Source organism: Furipterus horrens, unplaced genomic scaffold, assembly GCF_987537825.1.
Source record: "Furipterus horrens unplaced genomic scaffold, mFurHor1.1.pri manual_scaffold_2, whole genome shotgun sequence".
In the NCBI taxonomy this organism is placed as follows: domain Eukaryota; kingdom Metazoa; phylum Chordata; class Mammalia; order Chiroptera; family Furipteridae; genus Furipterus; species Furipterus horrens.
In genome coordinates, this window is record NW_028327172.1 from 4,261,141 (window position 1) to 4,287,295 (window position 26,155).

General features: G+C 56.5%; 2 protein-coding genes across 2 annotated transcripts in view; both read left to right on the forward strand.

The window, feature by feature from the left end:
• Positions 1–2,072: 2,072 nt before the first annotated feature.
• On the forward strand, positions 2,073–22,503 carry LOC150017436 (scavenger receptor cysteine-rich domain-containing protein SCART1-like; the record flags this gene model as incomplete). Its single annotated transcript, XM_090291825.1, is given in 13 exon segments — positions 2,073–2,109; positions 2,112–2,312; positions 2,315–2,368; positions 2,502–2,819; positions 2,890–3,204; positions 4,764–5,078; positions 5,267–5,326; positions 5,401–5,723; positions 6,001–6,034; positions 8,933–9,085; positions 9,509–9,820; positions 10,418–10,732; positions 22,412–22,503. Coding segments are annotated over 13 exon segments (2,529 nt in total), but the record flags the coding sequence as incomplete, so codon positions are not given.
• Positions 22,023–26,155, forward strand: part of PC (pyruvate carboxylase) — a 90,053-nt gene continuing 85,920 nt past the window's right edge. Inside the window, exon 1 of the mRNA XM_090257950.1 lies at positions 22,023–22,106. The gene's annotated coding sequence lies outside the window, so the exon portion shown is untranslated. The remainder of the gene's footprint in view (positions 22,107–26,155) is intronic.

The window sequence follows — 26,155 nt, forward strand, 5'->3', positions numbered from 1 at the left end:
GTAAAAATGAACCCGTTCTCGGAAATAGAATCGAGGGCGCAGCGGGTCTGCAGGCTGGTGCCCGGAGCTCCAGCCCCTCCCACGGAGCCCTGTGCCCGTTCCAGTCCCGGGACTTCCTCCCTCAAGACTTGGGATGATGCTACCGATGGATGTGCCGCCACGACTCCCTTACTCAACGGGGTTCCCCGGTCTGTCTTCCCACGACCGGGCGGCAGAGGTCGGGAGACCACAGTTAAGTCTGTGATGACAGTGGCGCAGGTCTGTCTCGGTGTCTGTGGGGGTGACCTCGGCGCCAGCGTGGCGGAGAGCTCATGGTGGCCCCCGCGGTGAGCTCCGTGCGGGCCCAGCTCCCCCTCCGGGCGTCTTCTCCTGGACTCCCCACCAGTTCTCTGGTCCTTCGGATGGTGCTCTGGTTTCCCTCAGGACCTCAGTGAGACTCCTCTCCCTCCGTGCGCCGCGTGGAAGCTTCACGTAACTGGGTGGTTTTCAGGGCAAACTGGCGGGAGGAAAAAGAGAAAGAATAAGCAGGATTTCCACAGCTGGTGGAACACAGGGGTCAATTTTCCAGCTTTGCTTGGGCATTTCAGGAGCTGACCCTGGCTCTGGGTGTAGCTTCAGGGCGGGAGCAGGGCCAGGAGAGGAGCCGAGGGAAGGGTCCCTGGCAGCCCCGACGCTGGCTCCGACCGGCACCTGTCCAGTCCTCTCTGCTTCCATCCCATCCTGCCCGTGGAGCTGTGCCGAGGCTCACCGCCTTCAGCACAGAGCTGACATCCAGGCAGGAAACCCGTCGGGTCACCGCCGTGCCGGTCAGTCATCCAGTCATGAATTCTGTCCGCAGTTGGCTGGCTACTGCTTCCTTCCAAAATCCACAGGCACTGGCTTCTCTGTTCTGTCTCAAGATCGTGGTTGTCATCAGTGCGGGGACGGCTGGCCGCTGGACGTTGGCTCCAGAATGACGCGTTCTCTGTCGTCAGGAAGAAATAAAGGGGCGGGGGTGGGGTGGGGGTGGAGAAAGTGAGTCTGGACAGCGAGCCGACTGTCTCTGGAAACGAGTGGACAGTGTCGTCTTTACTCACGGGCCTCGGAGGGGCTGCGTTGGTTGGCGTGACGTCCCGTTCTTTCAGTCCTCTCACCGGTCACTCCTCTTGGAGAAGGTGGGCAGAGTCGGCTGCACGTGCTGGGGACAGGGAGGCGGGCGGCCGTCCCGGGTGCGCAATGCACGGGGGTCGCGCTGTCCTGCGTCTCCCAGCCCTCCCGCCCTGCGGTCCAGGTCCGGCCAGAGGCGGGACCGGAGGGAGCGGCCCTCCGGGCCCTCCTCCCACTGCCGGTCCGTGGGTCCTGCGTGCCGCTGGTCCGTGGGCCTCGCCAGCTGAGCGTGGAGGGGCAGCCGGCCTCCGGGGCCCTCGGTGCAGCCGCAGAGCCGAGAAGCCCCGGGTCCCCGAGTCACTGTGTGGAGAGAGAGGGGATGAGCTGCGGGGGCTCCCTGGCCCGCATCGTGGGACACGAGGAGCAGGGAGGTTTCACTGGGTTCGGACACCGAAAGCCCGTCGTCACGGCCTGGCGTTGTCACCCTCACCCATGAAGCCTTGGATGGGAAGTGAGACTCCCTCTGGCTTGACGGCTGAGTAAGTGTTGGACTTTGGACGAGTCACGTTCTGTCTCTCAGGTTCGTCTCGCCCCCGCCTGACGCGGCTTGTTGGTTTCACTCTCTGGCCTTCGTCATCCTTCTCGCCGCCCAGTGGAGAGAGGAACCGGAGCGTCTCTGGAAGGAGGGCGCGTATGGAGATGAGGCGTTATGACCACAGTTTTGAGCACCGTTCCGCCCAGTACACAGAGAGAAGTCATGAGCCGTCTCTCACCTTAGACCGAGCGTAAGTACCGTCCGTGTGGCTGTGACGTGCAGATATTCTGTATCTGTAATTTACGAAATCATTCCTCAAAGATGTTGACTTGCTCTCGGTGTGTCCATCCAAGTGCGCGAGTGGTCTGCTTGACAACACTCACATTAAGGATGGGGTCTGCAGGGTCAGGGAGCAATGCTGACTCCCCCTCCCCCCACCCCAGGGTTCTGACTGGTAAACGGCAGCAGCAGCTGTGAGGGGCGGTCTCACAGGTTCAGGGGGCCTAGGCACCCCTCTGTGACACCCGCTGGGACTTAACAGATGCCACCGGCCTCTGCCACCAGCTCAACTGTGGTGGCGCGGTTGCCACACCTGGAGGAGGCCATTTCGGGCACAGGGACGCTCCCATCTGGCCCGACAGGTTTCACTGTGTTGGGATGGAGCCCTATTTGTGGAATTGCCCAGTGAGCACCCCGGGGCCCCCGCCTGTGCCCTGGGGAACCAGCCACTGTGGTCTGCTCAGGGAGGTCAGCAGGAAGGGTGGCTCTGGGGGCTGATGGTGATGGGCCCTGCGAAGGCGGCGGTCCTCGCCCCGTCACAGGCCCAGGGTCCCTCCCGCTCACACCCTGCTTGCTCCTGTCACCGGCCGCCTCTCCCCAGGTCTCCCCCACGCCCTGCGGCTGCTGGACGGCCGGAGCCGCTGTGACGGCCGCGTGGAGGTAGCCCTGGACGGTGTGTGGGGCCGCGTCCTAGACGACACATGGGACCTGCACGGCGCGGGCGTTGCATGCCGGCAGCTGGGGTGCGGAGAGGCCGAGCGAGCCTATGACGCGCCTGCGCCAGCGCGTGGGGCCGGCAGGGTGGGGCTGAGCCGCGTGCGCTGCCTGGGCAACGATACCCGCCTGAGCCAGTGCAACATGTCTGCGTCTCTGCTGGAGCCTGCGGGGGCTTCGAGGGACGTGGGCGTCGTGTGCTCTGGTGAGTGAGCACCCCGCGCCTCCCTCTATCCTCGTGGGGGCCGGTCCGCGCTGACGTGGTCTCTCCGCAGGGAGCCTCCGGGTGCGGCTGGTGGCGGGGCCCGGCCACTGTGCGGGGCGCGTGGAGGTGCTGCACGGCGGCACGTGGGGCACCGTGTGCGATGGCGGCTGGGACCTGCGGGACGCGCACGTGGTCTGCCGGCAGCTGGGCTGTGGTCGCGCCCTCAGCGCCCTGGGGGCCGCTCCCTTCGGGGCCGGGGCCGGACGCATCTGGCTGGACGAGCTTGGCTGCGAGGGCCGTGAGGCTGTGCTGTGGCAGTGCCCGTCGCGGGGCTGGTGCCAGCACGACTGTGGGCACAAGGAGGACGCCGGCGCCTTCTGCTCCAGTGGGTCCTGTTAGCTGAGTCCCTTCACGGGGCAGCTGGGTGTCCGTGGTCGAGCTGTCTTTGTGGGGAACAGTGCCTACCCGCTCTTCGCAAGTTCGCTCTTCTCTCCGGGTCCAGCTTTTCCAGGACGGAGAGCTCCACGGTGGGCGCTGGCACTGTCCCCTGGCCCCGGCGACGCGGCAGGACAGAGCGCCTCCCCTTCTGGGCGGGGGCGGGGGCGGGGCACGGTCTCTCTCCCCCAGCCTCTCACTGCCGCTCCGGGTGTCCCTGGGCCAGGCTTCCCTGACACCTGGTTTAGCTGCAGGACTTTTCTAGAGTAATTTTTAAGGTTCTCAGCTCGTACGTATCTGAGGCTCTCCATGTGCTTCCTGTCTGGGTGTCACTGTTGTTGAGTGACAGAATTTCGTCCGTGGTCGGGGGTGAGCCTGGGAGGTGTCTCAGGGCGCTGTCGGGGTCACCCCTCACCAATCTGGGCTCAGGAATGTTTTCAGCTACGTCTGAGACGTGCGCCTCTGTTTCAGTCCTTGTGTTTCTTTTTACGTGACACCGAGGGCCACTGTCTTCCGCTCCCCTTCTGCTCGCTGGAGGTGTGTCCCTGGGTGCTGTCCGTCTCATTGATTTGCTGGTTCATCAGTTTTGGTCCATGATCTCGGATGTGCCCTTCAATTTGTCCTTGTGTTTTAATGTCCTGCAGTTCTTCCTCCCTCTGTGCACTGTTGCTGGGGACTGGCTGTTGGCAGGAGCGGAGATGCTCTTTTTCTTGGGACCGAGCCTGGCGCAGGGTCCCACAGGCCAGGGCCCAGGCTGGGATCCAGCCACTCTGCCCGTTGGTTCAGCTGCCGCGGACCCGAGGGCAGCCCAGACGGGGTGGGCGGGGAACAGGCTCATCGCGAGGGGCACAGACACGGCAGAGCCGTGTGGCCACTTTCGTCACCTGTCATGGGTGTATTTTCTTCCTGTGTTTTTTTCTAAGCTGCTTTTAAATACGTACGACCCTGTCATATGCAATTCACATACAGCTTTCTCCATGGACCCTGGTTTAGGGTTTCTGATGTGTACAGGCCCTCATAACATCAGTGTGAAGGATCGTCTAAAACTGACGTGTGGCAGTGTTTTGGTTTTCTTAATGCGTCTCTCCGGCGAGACTCCACTGGTCAAGGGTATGATGACCGACCATTGACACGGGCCAGCCTGGACTGCTGCTGTATCTGGACATGGTGCTCTGGGCTAATTCCTTTTTTTTAATTAAAAAAAATTATAATCATTGCTAAATTGATTATCTTATGCCGGTAGGTTATTCTGTATTTCAGGTAATTCCCAAGGGGGGGTTGCTGGCCCAGCAGCCGGCACACCTGCTGAGACGTTACAGTGGGGGGGGCGTCGGAGCCCTGTGCGCACCTGCTGCCCCCGTCCTGGGCAGGGGTGGCTGTGGGGACGCAGGTCAATACAGGGCCTCCCCAGGGCAGGGGCCTCGAGTGGCAGCCATCTCAGTGCCAGGGCCCCTCGTGGTGGCCTCCTCCTTCGAGACGTCCCCTGGCCTGACCCTGCTTGTCTTCCAGGCTCAGTGGCCCTGAGGGTGAGAGGTGGCCCCCAGCACTGTGCCGGCTGGCTGGACGTCTTCTACAATGGCACGTGGGGCGCTGTGTGCAGTAACGCGCTGAAGGACGCCTCCTTGTCCATCCTGTGCAAGCAGCTGGGCTGTGGGGAGCAGGGCTGGCTGGAGAACAGGCCCGTCCACACTGACCTGAGCATCTCCTGGGTGGACAACATTGAGTGCCGCCAGCTGCGGAACTCCACGCTGTGGCAGTGCCCCTCAGCCCCGTGGAACCCGCAGTCCTGTGCCCGTGGAGAGGAGGTCTGGATCACCTGTTCAGGTAGGGCCCTGGTGGTCTCTGGGTGGGGGGCTGGAGGGGCTTGCATATCCTGACAGGTTGTCCACAGGGGCTGCCACGGACCCATGGCTGGGGGCCTGGGGATCCCTTGGGCTCCAGCAACTGCACTCTGAAGTTCTCCAGGGCATTTACTCTGAGACAGCCACTGTTTAACCCAATAGGGTTGTCAGAGAGAATGAACCAGGATTCCGGGGAGATGCTTAACTGCTCCTCCACCCACAGCTGCCCAGGTATGGCTCTGTCCATCGGTCTGTCCACTCCTCAGCCCGGTCCCGCCCCGCAGTGACCACAGACCCCTTTGCAGAGGACGGTGCGGTGCGCGTGCGCGGGGGCGAGGACCGCTGCTCCGGCCGCGTGGAGCTGTGGCACGCCGGCTCCTGGGGCACCGTGTGCGACGACTCCTGGGACCTGGCGGACGCGGAGGTCGTGTGCCGCCAACTGGGCTGTGGCGGGGCCGTGAGCGCCCTGGCGGGGGCCGCCTTTGGCCCAGGCTCAGGGCCCGTGTGGCTGGACGAGGTGGGCTGCCAGGGCAGCGAGGCGTCCCTGCAGGGCTGTGCGACGGGGCCGTGGGGACGCGCGGACTGCGGGCACAAGGAGGACGCCGGCGTGCGCTGCTCCCATGAGTGGGTGGGGGGCAAGAGGGGTGCTGTTGGGGGCTGGGGAAGGGGGTCTCAGGAGGGCTGCTCTGGGGTGTTCCCTCACTGTGGCTGCTCCCGACCTGGCCCTGAGGCTGCCCGTGCGCTGGGGCCCTCTGGGTGGTGGGGCACAGGCTGCCTCCGTGGGGGTCCCGTGACAGGACAGGCTCCGGCTGAGGGGGCTGGGACGTTGCTCGGAGGAGCTGGGCTGCTTAGGGCTGTGGCTGCCTCTTTTCCGCACAGCAAGTTTCGGCCCCTTTCTCCTTCAGGTGACGGGGACCACGGCCCTGGTGCCAGCACAGGGTAGGCGTGTGCTTCCTCAGGAGGAGCGGGAGGAGCAGGAGGAGCAGCAGGAGGAGGAGGAGGAGGAGCGGGAGCAGGAGGAGCAGCAGGAGGAGCGGGAGCAGGAGCGGGAGCAGGAGGAGCGGCCACCCCTGAGCCCCGCGGGCGTGCACCTGTGCGCCCTGCTGTCTGTGGTGCTTGCGCTGATGTACTGGTCCTACGTCCAGGCCTCGGCCCTGGCTGGCGTCTACATTTAAAGACCCCGAGAGCCCCTCACTGTGTGTCCGGAGCCCTCAGTCCTGCCACCGCGCAGTCCCCTCAGAGTTACTTGTTACAATGGAACCTATGGGCAGGCGTGGAGCTGAGGGAGGACCCTTGATTTTTATTTGGGTTTCTTTTCATGGCTGTGCAGAGTCCAGTCAGCTTCCTGGGGCCTGAGCAGATGCTGGGAGGTGGCACGGGGTGGGTACCACATGGCCCTTGCCCCAGCTCACTGTCCAGTCCAGGTCGGGCCCTCTGGCTTTGAGGGGCACTGACCCTGGGGGCTCTGAGGAGCTGCTCAGGGCCCAATGCGCGTCTCTCTCCTTGAACACAGGTGGGCTCCTTGCAACCCGGGCCCCAGAGCCCAGGAAGGGACAGAAGACCACGCTGGCCCCTGTTGCAGAATGTGGTGACCGTGAGCTGGCCATGGTGGACACCAGCGAGACTCCCAGGGACTTTCATTTCCTCATTTCTAAATAGGACATCATTACACACCCCTTGAACTCATTCATCCACCCATTAATTCATCTCAGAACATCCCTCAGACGCCCACCATGGCCCAGGCTCTGTGTTGGGCCCCCTCTCTGCCTCACCCGGGTTGGATGTGGATGTGGGTATTTCCACCTGTCCTCACCTCGCCCCCAGCCTCCTGCCCAGGTGCTCCAGGGCGTGGGGTGGGGCTCCCTGTGAGCCAGTTCCCGGCCACCCTCCTTTCACGGGCAGACCGCTCTCCACCCGGGTAAGGGGCTATGCCCAAGTCCCCACCATGTGAAGCTGCCCTGCTCCGATGACCCCACCAGGCCCCCAGTGACTGCGCCTCCCAGACCACAGCGCCCTGCACCCCTGCTGGGCAATGTTTCTGTGTATCCTCTCCCCTGGGTGGGTCTGGGATAGGTTTGCAAATGGCCACACGTTCAAGTCTCTCTTGACTCCCACTCCTCTGTCAGCAACCTGGGAAGGACCAGGACCCTCATCTATAGGGTCTCCCAGTGACGGCAGCGAGTGCCACCCACCTCTCAGTGGGCTGTTGCCTGCTGGGGACTCTCTGGGCACCGCCTCCCATGCCCAGGGCTGCAAGGGGCCCAGCTTGTGGTGTCAAGAACTAAAAGGTCCCTTTTAGGCAGGAAGCTGCGATGAACGAGATGGGGTGACATCCAGCGAGGCTGGGCGCCTGCCCCTGACAGAGCCTCGGAGGACGAGAAGGGGTGTCCTGGATGATTGAGCACACACAGGGCCCCTGTGGCCTCAAGAGGTGGCCCTTCTGGCTCGTGTGCACATGCTGAACGACCCCAAGGCCCAGGCCAGGAGCGTGGCCAAGCACATGGCCGGGTTGCGCCTCAGGAGGAGCTGGAGCCTCAGCACAGAGGGTCCGGCTGACAGGGTCCTCCCTGGAGACCCATGCTGGTGGGAAGGCCCAAGCTGCCCTTTGGAAGTGCTTCTCTGGGAAGCCTTTTGGAAAGTAACTGTCACTGATGTTATTCAGATTAGAAAAAAATACACATTACTGTAGACTGTGAAACTCATAGGACCAAGAAAGGAAATGAAATACACTTCTATCTCTTGGAAATGGGTACCTCCACAGCCTGGTTTCTGTCCACGGAGCGTGTTTCTTTGAACAGATGCACAGATACACACATGAGCTACAGCAGCACTTTGGGCCTGCTTCCCGCTCCCTGTGCACATCACACCTAGAACATGCAGCCAGCCGGGCCCTTGCCCATGTGGCCATTTTAAACGTCTTCCACCAAGTACTTGCTCCCCTTTTTCGGGGCATTAGGCCACTTTTCCAGGACTCCATCGTCCCAGAGAGTGCTGTTTGCATGTTTTCCTATTGCTGGTCATGGTCATGCCCGTTTTTAACGTCTTTGATCAAATTGCTGTGTCTTTTATACACGTGGGAACGGCGTCTTTGTCAGTGCACCTTCTGTGTGAGGCAGAGGAAGTGCATCTCCCACAGAGCCCACCCCTGGCCCTGAGGTGGTGCTCGTCCACGAGGCTCCCACCTGGGTCTGCAGGAAGCCCAGCCCCGGCCGCACCACAAGCAGCCGGCACTGCCTGGGTTGAGGCCTGGTGGGTGAGCCCCTGCTCCGCGTGACAGATGACACCTCTGATATGCTGGGGAGGAGGTGGGGTTCCCGCTTGTTTCTCAGGACGGCTGAGCACTGAGCTGGAGTCTGCCTGCTGCTCTTGGCGGGCACATTCTCCTGGGCCTGGGGCGCACAGTGGCAGAGGTGACCAGGGATGCCGTTGTCCCCTCTTGGGCTGGGGCCCCTCCTGCTGGCCTGCTGGACCCTCTCTGCAGGTGGGTGTGGCTGTGCTGAGCGCTGGGCTCTGAGGGGGTCCACCCGGGAGGGTCCCAGGCCCGGCCCCAGAGGGAGGGGCTGTCTCAGCCCTTGGCAGGCAAGTGACAGTGACCCATGGGTATGTCAGAGGCCAAGCCCCCAACTCCGTGATTTTCCAGAAAATGTCTATAGAGATTTTACTTCATACATGCCATGAACATCGTCAAAAGAAAGTGTGAGAAACTTGAGGGAACTGAAATTAAGGGTACACGTTAGGGTGGAAAGTGAAAATCAGATTTCTAATTTTTGAAAATTCTGGACAAAACTTCTTGGGCACATCTTTGCCATGAGCGCCCTCCTCGTGTTCTTGCCGAAGGCCCCGCTACGCAGCTGGAGCCGGAGCCGGAGCCGGAGCTGCAGCTGAAGTCGATGGCTCTGCTGAGAGGCGGGTGCCCCAGGTGGAAGCCTCGAATGGCGGGACTGTGGCGCTCACACCCCATGGCTTTGCTATGGCCCCACAATAGCGGAGGTGGGTGGCATGGAAGGGGAGCGCCTGCGCTTTCGCCACACGGGTTGCACATGCCAGGCAGTCTTTTCTGGGTTCTGTTTGCTCCTCCCCGACAAATGGTCAGGCAATGAGCTCATGGGTGACGCATGAGCTTCTGAAGTGAAGGGACCCTGCCTTCCTCTCCCACGGCCCCTCTGCTCCGGCTTGGGCTCTGCGTGCGCAGAAGCCCCAGAAACCCAGTGCTTAGCGTTCATTCCTGCATCCACTCCTGGAGGCCTTCTGGGAGGGACTGGGCAGTGGGGATGGGATGCAGTAGACAAGCCGTGGGCTCTACACCCCAGAAAGCCAACCTCTCAATCTGGGAGCCACTGTGCGGAGTGGGGTGCAAGCCCTAGACCAGCAGGGCTCAGGTGAACAGCAGGGCGGGCCCTGTGCTGCCCGCAGGTGGGAACCTGGGGAGAGCGGGCCTCAGCGGAGGAGGCAGCCCCTGTGCAGGGACCTTTGAGACCAGATTGAGTCAAAGCTCTGTCCTGAGGTGTGGCTTGTACATGGAGGAGGCGAGTGTCTTCTGCAGGAGTCTGGGGTGTGACTCAGCCCTCCACATGTCTGGACCCCACCTTTCGGGGGGCTCCAAGGGCCAGGGACCTAAGGTCGTGACCTGCCAGGGGACAGAGTCCAGCATCTTCAACTGCCGGTTCAACCTGAACTTTCTGGACCAGTGCAGCCTTCTGACAGATGCCCAGGTCGTGTGTTCAGGTACGGACACCCCGCCTCTGAGAGGGAGGCGTCCTCTCACAGCTGTGCCGGGGACTGAAGGGGCCGTCCACTGCCTGGAGGAGAGGCGAAGGAGTCTGTCCACCCTCTGCCCACCAGCCTGCATCCTGCCCCGGGAGGGACAGCAACTTGGAGCCTCCTGGTGGCCCAGTAGCCTGGGACATGGCCCCCTCCCGTGTCAGATGCGGCACAGGCTCTGACCACGTGGTCTTTTAGAAACTGAAGTGCTGGCCAGAAATGCAGTTCAAGTGGGGACAGGGATAACACCGAGTTGGGGACCCTGGGCCCTTGGGGTGCAGGGCCGACAGGGAGGGGAATGAGTGTTTGCTGTAGACTCTTGAGTGAGTTGTCCAGGGATCCAGGGATGGGAAGGTCATCCTAGCCTGCAGGTCCCCAGGAATCCAGTGCCCACCTCGAGGTCCCTAGGGGCTGTGCCAGACCTGGTGGTCCTGGTCCTCCTGTCCCTCCTCCAGTCCCATGGGACTGGCGGGTGGGTGGCACAAATGGGTCACTTTGCCAGTGGCGTGCAGATCTTGTGCCAGCCCCTGAGGGGCTGTTTCAGTCCAGTGTCTCCCCCAGGACACACTGAGGCCCGGCTGGTGGGCGACGAGCACCCCTGTGCTGGGCGCCTGGAGGTGAGGCGTGGTCTGACCTGGGGCACCGTCTGCGATGATGACCTGGACGAGGCCACGGCCCACGTGGTGTGTTGGGAGCTGCAGTGCGGCTCGGCAGTGTCCACGCCACGGGGCGCCCACTTTGGCCAGGGCTCTGGGCCCGTGTGGACGGAGGCCTTCCACTGTGTGGGCAACGAGAGCCTGCTGTTCCACTGCCCGCGGGGGCTCGGGCGCCAGTGTGGGCACAGCCGGGATGCTGGGCTCAGGTGCTCAGGGGAAAGTAAGTGTTTATGTGACTATAAAGCAAATTGTTCTCTTAATTTCCTTTTTAAAAATATATGTTTTATTGATTATGCTATTATAGTTGTCCCAATATTTCTCTCTCTCTTCATCTTGACAGGCTCCTGTGTTTGTTTGCCCCTCTGTCTTAGGTAGAGCTGTTGCACCTGTTACGTTGTAAGGGGCAGAGCCTTAGGGATTCATCAGTACAAGGCAATCAGTTTCACCACGTTGTGGCGCTGTGTGGGGGAGGGGTCTGAGAGGAAACCTGCTTAGCACTCGCCCCCCTCTCCAGGCACTTCTCCCACTTCCGTATGGGACTAGAGCCTCTCCAGCTATTGCTCTGGCTGTTGTTCCCAGAGTGAGTGGATCTGCAGACATTCCAGGACCATGGGGGCCCTTAAAACAAGCTGAGAGACCGGCAGCCTCCCCCTCCACCCCAACCCCCACTGGCCTGCACAGTCAGAAGCAATGAAGCTCCATTTTCCCAGGCGCTGGGACCGTGAACTGCTCCTTCCAGCCCGGCACTGGGGTAGCTTCACAGGTGTCCCTCCTAACTCTTTAAAGTGTGTGACTGTGCTTTCTGCCAGGCCACTGCTGCCACCGCTGCCCCTGCTGCCACCACAGCTGCCACCACCACACCATGCTCTCTCCACCCCAGCTCTGCCCCTCCCTCCCATCTGGATGAGTATTTTTCCTTTATATCTTTGTTTGTTGGACTTCATGCAGCTTGATTTTCTGGAACTTCTGTTTTGATCTAGTTTTGAGGTAGTTGTATTCCTCAGTTGTGGAGGGAGACGCAGCATGTCTGTCTAGGCCTCCATTTTGACTGGAAGTTGGATTTTTTTCTTCTTGTTGTTCTGGGTTTTTTTGTTGTTTGTGTGTGCGTGTGTTGTTTTTGTTTGGGGTATTTTTTTTTCCTTTGGCTTCTTTATGTTCCAAATCATTTATTTAATTCTTGGCTTCACCCAGTCTACCACTATTTCCCTGTAAATTGTTCTTTATTTCAATTAGCATATCCTTCATTTCTGGCTGGATTTTTTTTTTTTTTTATGCTGTTGAGGTCCTCACTAAGCTCCTTGAGTATCCTTAATAATCAGTGTTTTGAACTCTGCATCTGATATATTGCTTATCTCCATTTTGTTTAATTCTTTTCCTGGAGTTTTGGTCTGTTTTTTCATTTGGGCCATATATCTGTGAGAAACGCTCACAATAAAAACTGGGACACAGGACTTGAGCAGTAAAACGAGGCCTTTATTCACGAGTGTGCAGAGCCGGGCGCACCCCCACAGCCAGGAGAATGTGCGTGCCAAGTAGACAAAGGAAACTGGTTTTATAGTCTTAGCTTCCCCACCCTGAAATTGCCACCCTAAAGTGATTATCTTCTCCACCCTAAAATTGCCACCCTAAAGTGATTATCTTCTCTGCTCTAAAGTGAGAGCGATTAGCTCCCCCGCCCTAACGCAATTAGCTCCCCCTCCCTTCTTCTTCCCCGTTTCTCCATTACTGGTTACTCCGGAGTTACAATGTAACGCGGTTATCTAATTGCACTCCGTGGACTGCGCACTCACATTCACACTCCCAGGAGTGCGCACTCACACTCACGCTCCAGGGAGTGCGCACTCACACTCACACTCTGGGGAGTGCAAACACACTCCGGGGAGCATGCACTCACAGTCTGAGGAGCGCACTCTCACTGTCCTGGGAGTGCGCACTCACACTCATACTCTGGGGAGTGCGCACTCACACACTCCGGGGAGCATGCACTCACAGTCTGATGAGCGCACACTCACTGTCCCGGGAGTGCGCAGCACTCACCCTCCTGGGTGCGCACTCACACTCCGGGGAGTGCGCACTCACACTCACACTCCGGGAAGTGCGCACTCACACACTCTGGGGAGTGCGCACTCACACTCCGGGGAGTGCGCACTCACACTCACACTCCAGGGAGTGCGCACTCACACACTCCGGGGAGCATGCACTCACACTCACTCCAGCGAGCTGGCACTCACACTCCCACGATCGCGCAGCACTCACCCTCCTGGGCGCGCACTCACACTCACACTCCGGGGAGTGCGCACTCACATGCACACTCCGGGGAGTGGACACTCACACACTCCGGGGAGCATGCAGTCACACTCGCACTCTGGCGAGCTGGCACTCACACTCCTGCTAGCGCGCAGCACTCACCCTCCTGGGCGCGCACTCACACTCACACTCCGGGGAGTGCGCACTCACACTCACACTCCCGGGAGTGCGCACTCACACTCACACTCCGGGGAGTGCGCACTCACACTCACACTCCGGGGAGCATGCACTCACAGTCTGTTGAGCGCACTCTCACTGTCCTGGGAGTGCGCAGCACTCACCCTCCTGGGCGCGCACTCACACTCCGGGGAGTGCGCACTCACACTCACACTCCGGGGAGTGCGCACTCACACTCACACTCCGGGGAGTGCGCACTCACACTCCCGGGAGTGCGCACTCACACTCAGAGGTTTAGTTCAGAGACTAAATGACAATGCACTAAGAAAACCAATGCCAGCAACTTTTCATAATCTCCTCCTAGAGGCCAAGGGGAATCCTAACTCTGAGGAAGAAAGTTGAGAAATCCTCCTTAGATTCGAAGGGATAAATGGAATGGATTGAGTAGTCAATTTTCCAAAAGAGACAGAGGGGAACTGTAGGAAACAAGGACACAGTGACTCCCAAACGAGTAGAAAGTCGTTAGTAACAAATGGCAAATGTAATTAAAGGGTCTCAGGCAAATGCAATTAGAGGATCTCTGGGAAGGGAGTTGACAGCGTTAGCATATTTGCAAGTCACAATAGGGACATTTAGATGAGGGCATTAGATTGTAACTCTGGAGTAACCAGTAATGGAGAAACAAGGAAGAAGGAAAGCGGTGGGGGAGCTAGTCAATTTCACTTTAGGGTGGGGCGCCTTACTATAAAGTCAGCCTTCTTTGTCTACTTTGCATGCACGTTCTCCTGGTTGAGGGTGTGCCCAACTCTGCAGACTCGTGAGTAAACGCCTCACTTTGCTGCTCAAGTCCTATGTCCTGGTTTTTATTGTGAACGTTTCTCACATTACAGAACATGGATGTCCAAAAACCCCCAGAGCTTGCGGCTGAGGGGATGGGGAGAATGATGCCTTAACATGCCTGAGGCTAGGGGGCTAGTGTCTCTGTTACCCAAACGACTCGAATGCTTTTAAGGCCTCAAGGAGATGGGAGGGGTCTCGGACCGGGGGATGGTATGGAAAAAGCACACAGAGCCTGCGTGAGGTTCTGTGAATGGTCAGAACTGAGTGCCATGCTCACTGCATCACAGGACACAGTCAGGGATTTAAAAATAAGCAGCGGACATTTTAACGGGTCTGACCATGCTGCTTTACAAAGAAGGGGACCGACTATGAAGTTTTGAAAGGAAGGTTCTCCATGTCGTTTTTAGAGGGGGTACACACACTGACCATGCGGATTACAGAGGAGGATTCTCCCACGCGACTTACAAAGAAGGAAAAACTACACGCAGTTTACAAGGAGGCCGAGAATGCATGAGGTTTTTGGATGAAAAAGCTGGTGAGCACCTTAACACAGACAAAGTCTCCCCAATCAGAACCGAATGATTGGCAGCTACCGGTAAAGCTAAACCATGTCTAGAAAATAGGGAAACGGTATCTCTGACTTTTCTAAAACTAGCCTTGTTTGGTAGGGGGAGGCAGAAATATGTGTTTGTGGGTGTTTTAAAAGAGTTAAAGACAGAAATCCGTAAATCTAAATCTATATAACTGTGAAATAAACAATTATTTTTCTTTTCACTAAACTCTGGTATCGAGAGTTATAATTCTGGCGGCGGGGAATCGGGCCCCTAACAAAACAGCCTGTGGGTTCTGTTTCTATTGGAGCAGCCCAGGGGTTCTGTAACAGTAGCAATTGGGCATTCCCTTTAAATATTCTTAAAAGTGAAAGGATGATTATTTTCAAAACAATCTGTGCTAGTTTGGAAGCCAGCCAAGATGAGAATCTAATTAACACTGGCTCCAAGAAGACCCTGACACAGTTAAGTTGTAAATTGGAGTGGAAGAGTCCCGCAGTCATCGTTCACCCACGCATCTGACCAGAAGAGAGCTCAGAGTGCTCCCAGCAGCCCCGAGCATAGCCCATCTTACTGGGATAGCCTCCTCGCACACAGCACTTCTGGCAACTACCTTCATCTGTTCCGTTCACGATGGAAACACAGTCATTCCCTACAAGGAAAGGTGATGCCTTAAATACTTGTTTCGCCTAAATGTAAAGAGACATGTCTTTATTCTTTAGAATCTAAACTCGTAGTTTCCAATCATGCTATGGTTTCAACAGGTAGTCACCAAACACCAGAGGCATCAGCTGATGCTGCAAAGTAACAAACTCAGGTCTCGTTTTAAGCTTCTTTAGTACTCTGCAAGTACTTTGCTTGTTAGTCTACTCCCTGGGCTAGCGGAGGCAGATGCTTCCTTGGAGAGCACTGTGCTAAGGCACTCTGTGCTAGAAAAGCGCAGGAGTGCACTGACTCTACTGGGGTCAGGGTTAGGGTTAGGGTCAGGGTCAGGGTCAGGGTCAGGGTTAGGGTTAGGGGTAGGGGTAGGGTTAGGGGTTAGGGTTAGGGGTTAGGGTTAGGGTTCGGGTTCGGGTTCGGGGACTCCCCCATGCATCACCATCGACGGATACACCCTGGAGGTTGTCAACGACTTCACTTACCTCGGGTCCACCATCTCGAGCTCTCTGTCAGTCGACTTGGAGGTCAACCGGAGAATCGCCAGGGCAGCCACAGTTATGGCCAGACTGAACCGGCAAGCGTGGAACAATTCCAGCCTCACTGAGAAAACCAGACTGCGCATCTACCAAGCCTGCGTACTCAGCACTCTCCTCTATGGCAGCGAGACGTGGACCACCTACGCAAGGCACGAAAGGAAACTCAACAGCTTCCACATGAGGTGCCTGCGACGCGTCCTGCATGTCGCCTGGCAGGATAAGGTCCCCAACACCGAGGTGCTGAAGCGAGCCAATATGAGCAGTTTGCATGCAGTTCTTAGCGAGAGACGCCTCAGGTGGCTCGGCCATGTCAAAAGAATGGATGCAGGCCGTATCCCCAAAGACCTCCTCTACGGCGAGCTAGCAGAAGGCAAGAGGATGACAGGGCGCCCAAAACTGCGGTTCAAAGACATCTGCAAAAAGGACATGACACAATGCTCCATCAATCTCAACACATGGGAAGTTCAAGCAGACGACCGCCTAGCCTGGAGGCTCGCGGTCAGGCAAGGTACGTCCCGCGCAGAGGCTGCGCGCAACGAGGAGGCGGTCCAGAAAAGATCGAGGCGGAAGCAGCGTCAACAGCAGCAACAACGGCCATCTGCCTTCACCTGTACCAAGTGCGGCAGGGATTGTCACTCCCGAATCGGACTGCACAGCCATTCTCGGCGGTGCAGATAGACTCTCGAGAAGCTACGCCATCGTCTCTCGAGACGGACGGCTGCCGACGACGACGATGTCCCTGAGCAGGGCTGCCTAGAGCCACCCAGGAATGAGTGGGTTCTTGGCTTCATGTAGGAGAGATTTCACAACACGAGTCCAGGTGACTATGAGGATACGTTTATTAAAGCTGGGGACAGCCCTGGCCACGTGACTCAGCTGGTTGGAGTGTTCTTTGGGCACGGAAAGTTTGTGGGTTCCATCCCTGGTTGGGGCACGTGTGGGAGGCAGCCAATCAATGATGCTTTCTCTAAAAATCAATGGAAACAGGCCTTTGTGAGGATTTTTTTTTTTAAAGCTGGGATGGTAAAGCATAGAAGAAGCAACAGGAAAGAGCCTAAGCTGGGCTGCCTGAGCTCCCTGGGAAGTCAGAGAAAAGGGGGCCTTGGAGACAGCTTCAGGGGGTGAGCCTGGGATGAGCTGCTGCAGCCCGTGGCTCCCCTAGTAGGGGAAGAAGAAGGGGAAGGGAATGGCACGGGCTGCTCCTCGAAGGAAGAGCGAACGCTGGATCCTTTGCCTTGAGTCTCTCTCTCTTACAGGCGGGAATCTCAGGGGAGGTCTCAGGGAAGGGGGTCAGCAGACTATTCACCAGGTCTCCACGTGAGCCCTTTCAGCGTCGTGGTCTTCACTGATTGGTCAGTGCCAGGGCAAGAGGTCCTTAGTCATTGCACCTGGTCCTGGTGTCACCCACCTGGTTTTTCTGCTTTTCTGGGCCTGGCGCTGAAATACAGGGGAGGCCTAGGTTGTCATCTCTAGGGAGGTGACCTTCTGTATATGACGGTAAGTTGCTCAGCCATTTTGTTCAGCTCTCTGTCTCAGTTTCCCTAGTTCACTTGTCCTGGCTCACCAGCCTGTTTCACCGCCAAGTGTGTAATTCTACAACTTTCCAAATCCCTGGAGGACAAGGAGAAATCTGTGTTCTCTCCCTCCCTTGCCACAGCCTCCCAGCCTTGCTCACCTGGCCAGTTCTTACTCACCTGGCCAGGCCCTGCAGTGTGACGCCTCCCCAGGAAGCCAGCATAACGGCGGTTTCCTCTCCAGCCAATTAAATGCACACAGGAGCAGCGGGGCGTCCCTTGGAGGCTAGGGCACCATTCATCTCTCTGTCCCCAGGACATGAGATTAAATACTTAGCCTTAAATACTGGAGACTAATAACTGTCTGTTGCTTCATAACAAATTACCCCATAATTAGTGGCTTAAAGCAGCACTCATGTACGACCTCAGTGTCTGCGGGTCAGGAATCCAGGCCTGGCTGAATGCGCCTCTGGTTCAGGGTCCCTTGCAGGCTCCAGGCGAGGGGCTGCGGTCACCTCAAGGTTCAGCTGGGGCTGGATCTGCCTCCAAGGTCACTAACAGTTGTTGGCAGGACTTGGTTCCTCGCAGGCTGTTGCATTGAGGGGCTCAGTTTCTTGTAGGTTGTTGACCGTTGCCACGTGGGTCTCTCCACAGAGCAGCTTACCAGGGGGCGCCTGGCTTTGATCAGAGCCAGCAGATGAGAGGGTGGGTCTAGCAGGCAGGCAGAAGCCACAGTCTTAATCTCGGAAGTGACCTCACATCATGTACGATCCATCCTGCTCCTTCAAGGCCAGTCCCCAGGTCCAGCCAGTACTCGAGGGAGGGGATCCCAGGAGGGCACGAGCACCAGGAGGCAGGGCTGTTGTGGGGCCTCACGGAGGCTGCTCCCCTGTGGGACCTGGATTCTAGGCCCATCACACTGCCTGAGGGGAAAGCCCTTTCACGAGGTGGCTCTGTGCCCCAAGTGCGTGGCTTAACCTCATGTGTTTACAGTTTCTCAGATACAAAATGGAGGAAATACCTTATCTCATCATTTCTAAGATGGCCGCAATGGAAAGGGAGTGTTCTTTTACACACCATTAAGAAAGAATACCCCTGTGAGCCAAGTGTCGCTGGTTTGATTCCCAGTCAGGGCACATGACTAGGTTGCATGCCAGGTCCCCAGTTGGGGGTGCGTGAGAGACAACCGCACATTGATGTTTCTCTCCCTCTCTTTCTCCTTTCCCCTCTCTCTAAAAACAGATAAATAAAATAAAATAATAAAATAAAATAACCTTGTTAAAAAAATAATTAATTAATATTTATTAAAAAGAAAGAGTACCCACTGCTCATTTATTGGAAGATGTAGAACCATTTCAAGGGTTAAAATGCAGAAAAACAAACAAAAAATATGTGCCTTGAATTTAATGAAACACACAGTACCTATTTCCAAAGGTGATTCTGAGAGTCACGTGGCTGCTGCCATTTAAGGTTGTAGTGAGGCTTAGATGTACGGAAGACGGCAAACTGGGGCAGGTTGCCCAGATGTTCCTTATTATTAGTGAGTCATTGAAATTAACCCACAGCTACACACCACAGGCAAGACCTGGTTTCACTGATGCCTAGGAATGAGGCCAAGGGGAGCAGGGTAGAATCTCCACCCCTGGCAAAGGAATTCTGATATACATAAAGGCAGGCATCTTAAAAGAGACACCAAATGTTGAGGATGCATGGAAAAGAATGGGGGACCACATCTGGTTTAGGGATGGGGAGAATCTGTGCGGGCTTCCTGGAGGAGGTGGCGTTAGAGCTCAGTCTCAAAGGCAGGACCAATGCAGTAGAGATGTGGGTGGGATCCTACAGGTGACTAGAGCCTGGGAACAGTCATGGTTGCCCTTGGGCCAGAGAATAATCTGGAAAGACAAACCGAAGCCTACTCTCTGGAGGTTCCAGAGCCAGGAAAAGGAATCTGACTAAAGTTGGTAGGCAATGCAAGGGATCCTTATCTCTGTGATTGCATTTCACACTCATACTGCTCTGGAGCTTAGCCCCATCTTTTAGATAATAACTGAAACTCAGAGAGGTGAAGCAACTTGCCCAAAGACGCACAGTCAGTAGTGTGCCTTGAATCCAGCCCCGCAGAGTCAGGTTGGCAAACGTCCTCAGTAAATGTGTTCCAACAACCATGGATCAGACGTGGGTCTTCACACACCCTACAGGATAATCAGACAGAACTATAAGCCTAATGGTTAAGGTCACTGGAATTTCCTTGGAGATATATCATGTCCACCAGAAATGAGGAGAGGGGCAGTGCAGATACACATATGTAGTTTAAAGTTGTGTATATGTCAATTGATAATTCATCTCTTTGCCCAAGCAGCTCTTACAATACAGTAAGAGAACTAGTTCCGAGCTGGACTCCTGGCTGCGCTCAGCCTGTCTGTCCTGCCTCACCCTGCCTGCATCCTCCTAGGAACTCAGCCAAGTTTCTCAAGCTTTCCAGATCTCAAAAATCAGTTGGGACTTGTAAAAAATAAAAATAAAGATTCCTGGGTTCCATCCCAAACTTACTGAATCCAGACTTACTGAATCAAAATCCACAGGGGTCGGGAGTCCAGGAATCTCTTTTGTTTTTAAAGAGCCCCAGAGGGTTTTTATCATCAGGAAAGTCTGGGTAGTGATTTCTCTAGGTCTCACAATACTGACCCACATTACAACCATTTGAGGAGCTTCTAAAACAAGCAATGCAATGCAGGGGATCCTGTTCCTCAGAAATGGACTTGAGTGGTATTCTGCTGGTGATTTTAAGACCTCTGAGTTGGCAGTTAATATGCATAAGAACCATGGGCTCGGGCTCAGGAATTTGTGCTTCCCTCTGGCACCCTGACCCAAGGAGATTCTGTCACTAGTAGTACAGAAGCCCACTCTGAAAAATGCTTTTTCTAGCCATGTGAAACTCCCCACCCAGGCTTTTGCTTTTGCCAGGGCAGTTTTCTATCCAGGATGGAATACATCTCCCAACTTTGTCCTCCTGGGGACTGGAGATAGGATAGCCTGGATGGAGAGGTGTCTTATTTCCTAATTAAACATGAACTAGGTCATTTATGTGCCTGAGCTAACTGTTCAAAATCCACACTTTGTTCACAGCAGTTCATTTTCTTTTTTGTTTTTTTAAAGATCGTATTTATTTTTAGAGAGAGGGAAAGGGAGAGAGAAAGAAAGGGAGAGAAAGATCAATGTGTGGTTGCCTCTCACTGCACCCCCAACTGGGGACCTGACCTGCAACACAGGCATGTGCCCTGACTGGGAATCGAACCGGCAACCCTTTGATTCACAGGCTGGTGCTCAATCCACAGAGCCACACCAGCCAGGGCAGCAGTCCATTTTCTAGTTTTCATTTAGTTTCTTTGTTCAGACCTTCCCCTGGTGATGTTGACCAAAGGAGTCACCTGAACCAGGGTGGAGCCACCTGCCCTCTGCTCCAGACCCAGGAGTTCACAGGGACCAGCCAGAACTCAGACAATGCGTCATGACCCCCGTAGCATGGCCTGCTCTAGAGTAGGGCCTTGCCTTTTCTGAGGGACATGGGGACCCACGTCATACAGGTACATAGCAGAGGAGAGAAAATACAGGCAGGGAGTGTTGAAGTCACAGTGTAGTCACGCACTAGAAGACTAATAGGAACAAGTAAATGACAGAGTTAATGTCCATCGAGTCCAAACCCTTTTATGAGGAAATTCAGCCCTGAGAGACCTGCCCAAGGTCTCACAGCTTTAACTCTTTCCTGCATAAAAAGTTGTGAGGTAGAACGTCCTTGGACCTAGATATCTAATAGAATCTTAGTTCTATGGCATGATGGTATGAGCTCTGTCTTTTTCACCACTGAGTCCCAGGCATAGCACAAGGCCCATAGTAGGTGCTCAAGGTGTTTGTTAATCAAATGAGTACGTGAATCTGGAGAACTGGAATTTTAATTCATTTACTGCTACTAAGATGGCTATGTGGATTGACCCAGGTTGGAGTTCAGCCAACCTGAAGGAAAGACTAGAAAGTTGGAGAATGGAGTTGCATTATCTCTCCATGCTCAATTAGCAATTTTTAGTTAACAAGATGTTCTCATAGCCCTTGATCCTCCCAACAGAATGGAAGCAGGTCATTTTTTCCCCGTGCCTTGATTACCATCTGATGTACCGTATATTTTATTTGCTTATCGTCTGTGTTCTCTCACTGGAAGGCAGAGATTTGGGTTTCTTTTGGTGACTCCCCTCTCCCCTGGTTGGCACAGAGCGTGGCTTATGACTTAGGAAGCTTTCCGTTCAACCAAGCCTTCTACAACCTCTAGGTCCTGAGTTGCCTCAACTTGCAGAGTAGGAGACTGAGGCTCAGAGGGGAGAGGTTGCTTGTCCAAGGTTACACAGAGACGGACTTCTGCCCATCACCACCCGCCCCGCAGCTGCTAAAGGGCACAGTCCCGTAAACCTGTGCGCCATCTCCTTCCTCCTGCCCTTCGCAAACGCTTTCCTCCGACCTCTTCTCCATCCGGTTGCTTTTTTTGCGTCTAACCCGGATCCCTGCGCTCTGGTAAGGTAAGATCTGTTATGCTTGCGGCTTTGGGAGACACGTGCTACTCGGGTGAATGAATCGCACGTCCCCACCCCCGCCGGCAACCTATCACAGGGTGTCGGAGCTCGGCCACTTCCGCCTATTGAGGGCTGCAGCCCGAGCCGGGCAACCCACGTGGGGCTCTGTAGACAAGGGAGTAGGCGGCGGTGCGCCAGGGGCGGGCCCTTCCAGCCTCCTAACCAATCTAAGCGCCCGCCGGGGACGCGAGGGGCGGGGCTAACGTGGGGCGCCAAGGCTTAAACGTGACGGGCAGACCTACGTAGGGAGGAATTCTGAGCGGGGGAGTGGTGAGTGACGGAGCCCACTGTCCAATAATAGGAGGGGTTGGGCTGCTTGAGCCAATAGAAAGTCCAAAGGCGGGGCCAGGACTGCAGCAAGTTTAGTTGCGCGGAGACCGCAGCTGTTCCCTGTCAGTGGAGGTAGCGTCGGTGGAGGCGGTGGAGACGACTTGAGGCGGTGGTGAGGAGGTAAGTGCCCGCGGTGCTGTGCACCTTCCTCTTTCTGCGGCGGGTCGGAGCGGGTGGGCGTGCGCCGGCGCCGCCGCGGGGGACGCTTATGTAAGGGTCGTGCGTGCCAAGGAAGCGCGGGCTTCACGAGTGACGGCTAGAGGAGACAGCAGCGGGCGGGACGCCACGCGAGTAGCGCCGCCCCTCCCTTCCCCCTCTCGCGGGAGACGGTCGGCGCGGGCCCGTCGCCCCGCCGCCCCGGACCCACGCGAGTATCCCTCCCGTGCGGACGCAGTCAGGCCTTGTCCACCCCGCACCCCTGGCAGCCGCCGGCGACCTTATTCGTGCTTTCGGGCCCGTTTTGCAGATGGAGAAACTGACGCACCGAGCCCGAAATGCCCTCGCGCTAGGTCCCTGAGGGAGGGTTTGAACCCGCGTCTGTCGGAATCGGGAACCCAAGTTTCCCCCGTCGTAGTGGAAGTTAGTTCCGTAGAAAGCCGTGGCCTGTACCGCGAGGGTTTGCCGTGTCCCACTGGGGTTCTCCTAGCTCCGCCGCGGAGTGGCCTGCGTTCCACTTAGTTTCGGGCGAAGAAGCTTGAGGCGCCCAGCAGCGGCGATTCGCCCACGGCCGCTCAGTTGGGAGGTGGGGCTGGACCCAGCCCGTTCCTTATGGTTTTTAGCAGTTTACAGAGTGCGCTTGGCTGGGGCAGCGCGGGGCAGCGGCGGGCAGCGGCGGGCTGGGAAGTGCCCTCCTGGCCTCGGACCCAGAAGCCTTGGCTTCCAGGACTCGCGTGCAGGTGCCTCCCGGAGTGAGTTGCTCCGCCTCCGGGAAGCTCCTTTCTCATCCCACACGTGCTGGGCTTAGGCCGGGGCCTTGCTCCCTGGCAGCTTTGACTGTCTTAAAAACCTGACTCTTCGTTTTGCGAGGAAGCATGCCAGGGCTCATTATCCCCATTCTGCCGCCGAGAAAACTGAGGCTTAAAGAGGCGCCCGTGTTTGCCAGGTCGCAACTCTAGAGCCTCCCGAGTGCACCCAGGAGTCTCTGCCTTCTCGGTTGCTCCCACCGTGACCGGCAGCCCTGGCTTCCCGGGTCCTCCTGCCGCTGCCTGTGATGCAAATGCGCCTGCTGGGAGTGCATGTGCCCAGCATTTCTATGAACTCAGAGCTACAGCCTTGCTGTCTGCCTGCTCTCCATCTTAACTCTTGACTTTTTTTTTAAAAGTATATTTTATTGATTATATTGTTGCAATAGTTCCAATTTTTCCCCTTTGCTCCCCTTCATCCAGTACCCCCTCCCCCAGCAATCCCGTCCCAAGTCCATGCCCATGGGTCGTACATACAAGCTCTCCCGCTTCACCCTTTCATATAGTCTTGTTTTTTTAAAATAAATAAATGATTAATTAATTATTTTAACAATAAAAATAACAATCCCTCACTCTCAGACTTAAGACCCTTTATAATCTTATAAAGGACAATGGGTGAAGGTCTCGTGATCCTCTAGCTGCTTCAAGCTGGGCATGGTCATCATCCTACCTACCCTTGGGTCCAGAAATCCCTAATAAGAGTGGGGGTGTGGAGGGGAGGGCGGCCTTCCCACAAGGGGAAGGATCGTGCAGACTCCAGGTCAGTTGGCTGTCCCCGGACCACGGCGGGCTTGGTTTAACAGGCTGGCATCCTTGTTGTCTTCTGGGGGCAACAGATTTGGCAACAGGGTTAAAAGGCATCATTCAGTCCATAACCACCAGCCACTTAGTTCAGCCAAACTGTTGTTAACTCTTGACTCTTCATGGCCTTCGTTTGCACACCTACCACGTTCAGATCCCCAGACTGGGGGATGAGAGAAGACTTGGAAGATGAGATTAGTCCTTGCCCTAGAATTACTGACAAACTGACTGGGGGAGAGAAAAAGAAATAGAACGTCAGCAGCGAGTCAGCACGCGGCAGATGTTTGTGGAGAGCCCATGCTGGTGAGCTGTGGCCCCTACAAGAACGTGGGGAGGAAGTTGAGGAGACGCCCACAAATCAGGCGTAACCGCATACGGAGGAGGAGGCCTGGGAGAGGCTAAAGGGACTGGCTGGGGGCCGGACGGGGTGGATTGGGGACAACTTTGTGGATGGGATGAGCCGTGAGCCTCCCTTGATTCCCCAGGAGCCGGGACAGAAGAAGCAGGGATTCGATTTGAGGGGCCGAGGTTTTATTATGGAGGAGAGGTGAGTTCTAAGTGACTAGGACCTGCAAGAGGAAGGCTGAGTCAGGTGGAAGGGGAATGGGGGAGAAATAGCACTTCCCAGTTGGGTGTGAGAAGGTTGCTTGGTCGCTGTGAAGAGGCCTGTACAGGTGTGACAAGGTGAGGGCACCTGCTGAGGTGCTGCTAAGGCAGAAAGGAACCTGCGTCCGTCCGCAGGCGCCAGGGCCCTTGGCTGGGCTCCGAGGGCCCCGCGGGGGGCCTGAGCTACAGCCGTGTCTGTCTGTGTTCCACGCCACTGTGAGCAGGCGCCCTGCGTTTCTCAGTGGCTGCCCTGTCCTGCGCTGCAGGAAGGAGCTGTAGTTGTTCAGTATTGATTTGTCGAATTGAGTTAGGCCGTCATCCAAAGTTTCCGCAACTTATCTGCCAGCCCCCTCTGTGCCTTAGGTCCTGCTGCCGAAGCGTGCTCCACGTCACTGACCCTGCGTCACTGACCCTGCGTGTGCCAGTTCTCGCCTCTGGGGTCGCTCACCCCCAGGGAGGCTTGTCCTGGGGGTCGCAGCCTCGGATCCCTTTGTGCCAGGACAGGCCACTGCCTGTTTGTTCTCCTCCGTGCTTCCCCCGGTCCGACTTCAGCACCCCGTCCCGGGCCTGTGCGGGGCCCAGCCGGCCCAGGGCCCTGTGGTGCTCTTCCGCGTGAGGAAGCGCTTCCCTGGAGGATGGGCATGCGCCCCCTCTTGGGCTGCCTCCCAACAGCGTCTCACCCTTTTCTGAGTGGGCGCCCGGAAAGCGCACTGTCTGTCACCTGGAGACATCCCTTCAGAAGTGGGGCGCTTTGCCTGCTCACGCGGAAACCTCACCTGGGCCTGACAGACCACTGCTCACCTCTGCCTTACCTGCCTCTGGTCCCAGCTGTGGTCTCAGCCGGAGGAGGAGGGCCCGATGGTGGGAGAGGGGCAAGTGACACGAAGAATAAGCCCTTTTCTCTTACCTGTCGAATGAAAATATCTGACCCCCCGACTGGGCTTTTTCTTCCATTTGACCCAACAGGTGCCCTCCTCTGTCTGCCTCAGTCCTCATGAGACTGCTGTTGCCCCCGAACTTGCTTCTTAGTGTCTGTTCCTCCACTGTTCTTGTCCCTGGTGTCCTTGTTCTCTGCAGGACTTCTCCTCTTAGCCTGCCAAAACTGTTCTTCAGGCTTTCCTGCACTCAGCCTTGCCCAGTCTGTTCAGTTGGACATGGCTTCTCTCTTTCAATAATGATGATAAGTAATGACGTATTGTTATTAATAAGAAAAGCCCGCTTTCATTATGTGGTGGCAGGGGCCTTGCGAAGCCCCTTTCACGTACCATTTGATTGTCACAACGGCCCTACAGCAAAGGGACCATTGGCTCCTCACTTACAGGTGAGGGGCTGTGGGTGAGCTAAGGCCCCCGGAGTCACCGGGCTAGGAAACAGCGTGTCTGGGGTCCGTCTCAGGCTGTCAGGCTGAGTCCCTGCGTGGGTCGCTCTCATGTATTATCCCACTTTTACCCTCTGTGTATCGGTCCCCGACAACTTGTTTTTTGGCGTTTTGGGAGCAGAGCCTGTGTGTTCTGGAGTGGTTCCTGTGGACAGTATATGCCCAATAAATATTTTATTGAATTGAATGCCCCAAACATTCATTCTCAGCCTTGACATAATCGACCAAGGCACCTGGTTTTCTTGGAACATGGATTCAGTCCCTTTGATGGCTGTCTGGCCTGGGTTTCCATTTTGTTCTTTATTTACCAGGGGCTAGAGCTGAGTGACAGGTATGGCCTTTTCAAAACAAAGCAGTCTGTAAATTTCCCAAAGTGGTCACGTACCACCGGCTCTGGGCTCCCAGGGGTCTCATCACGGGTG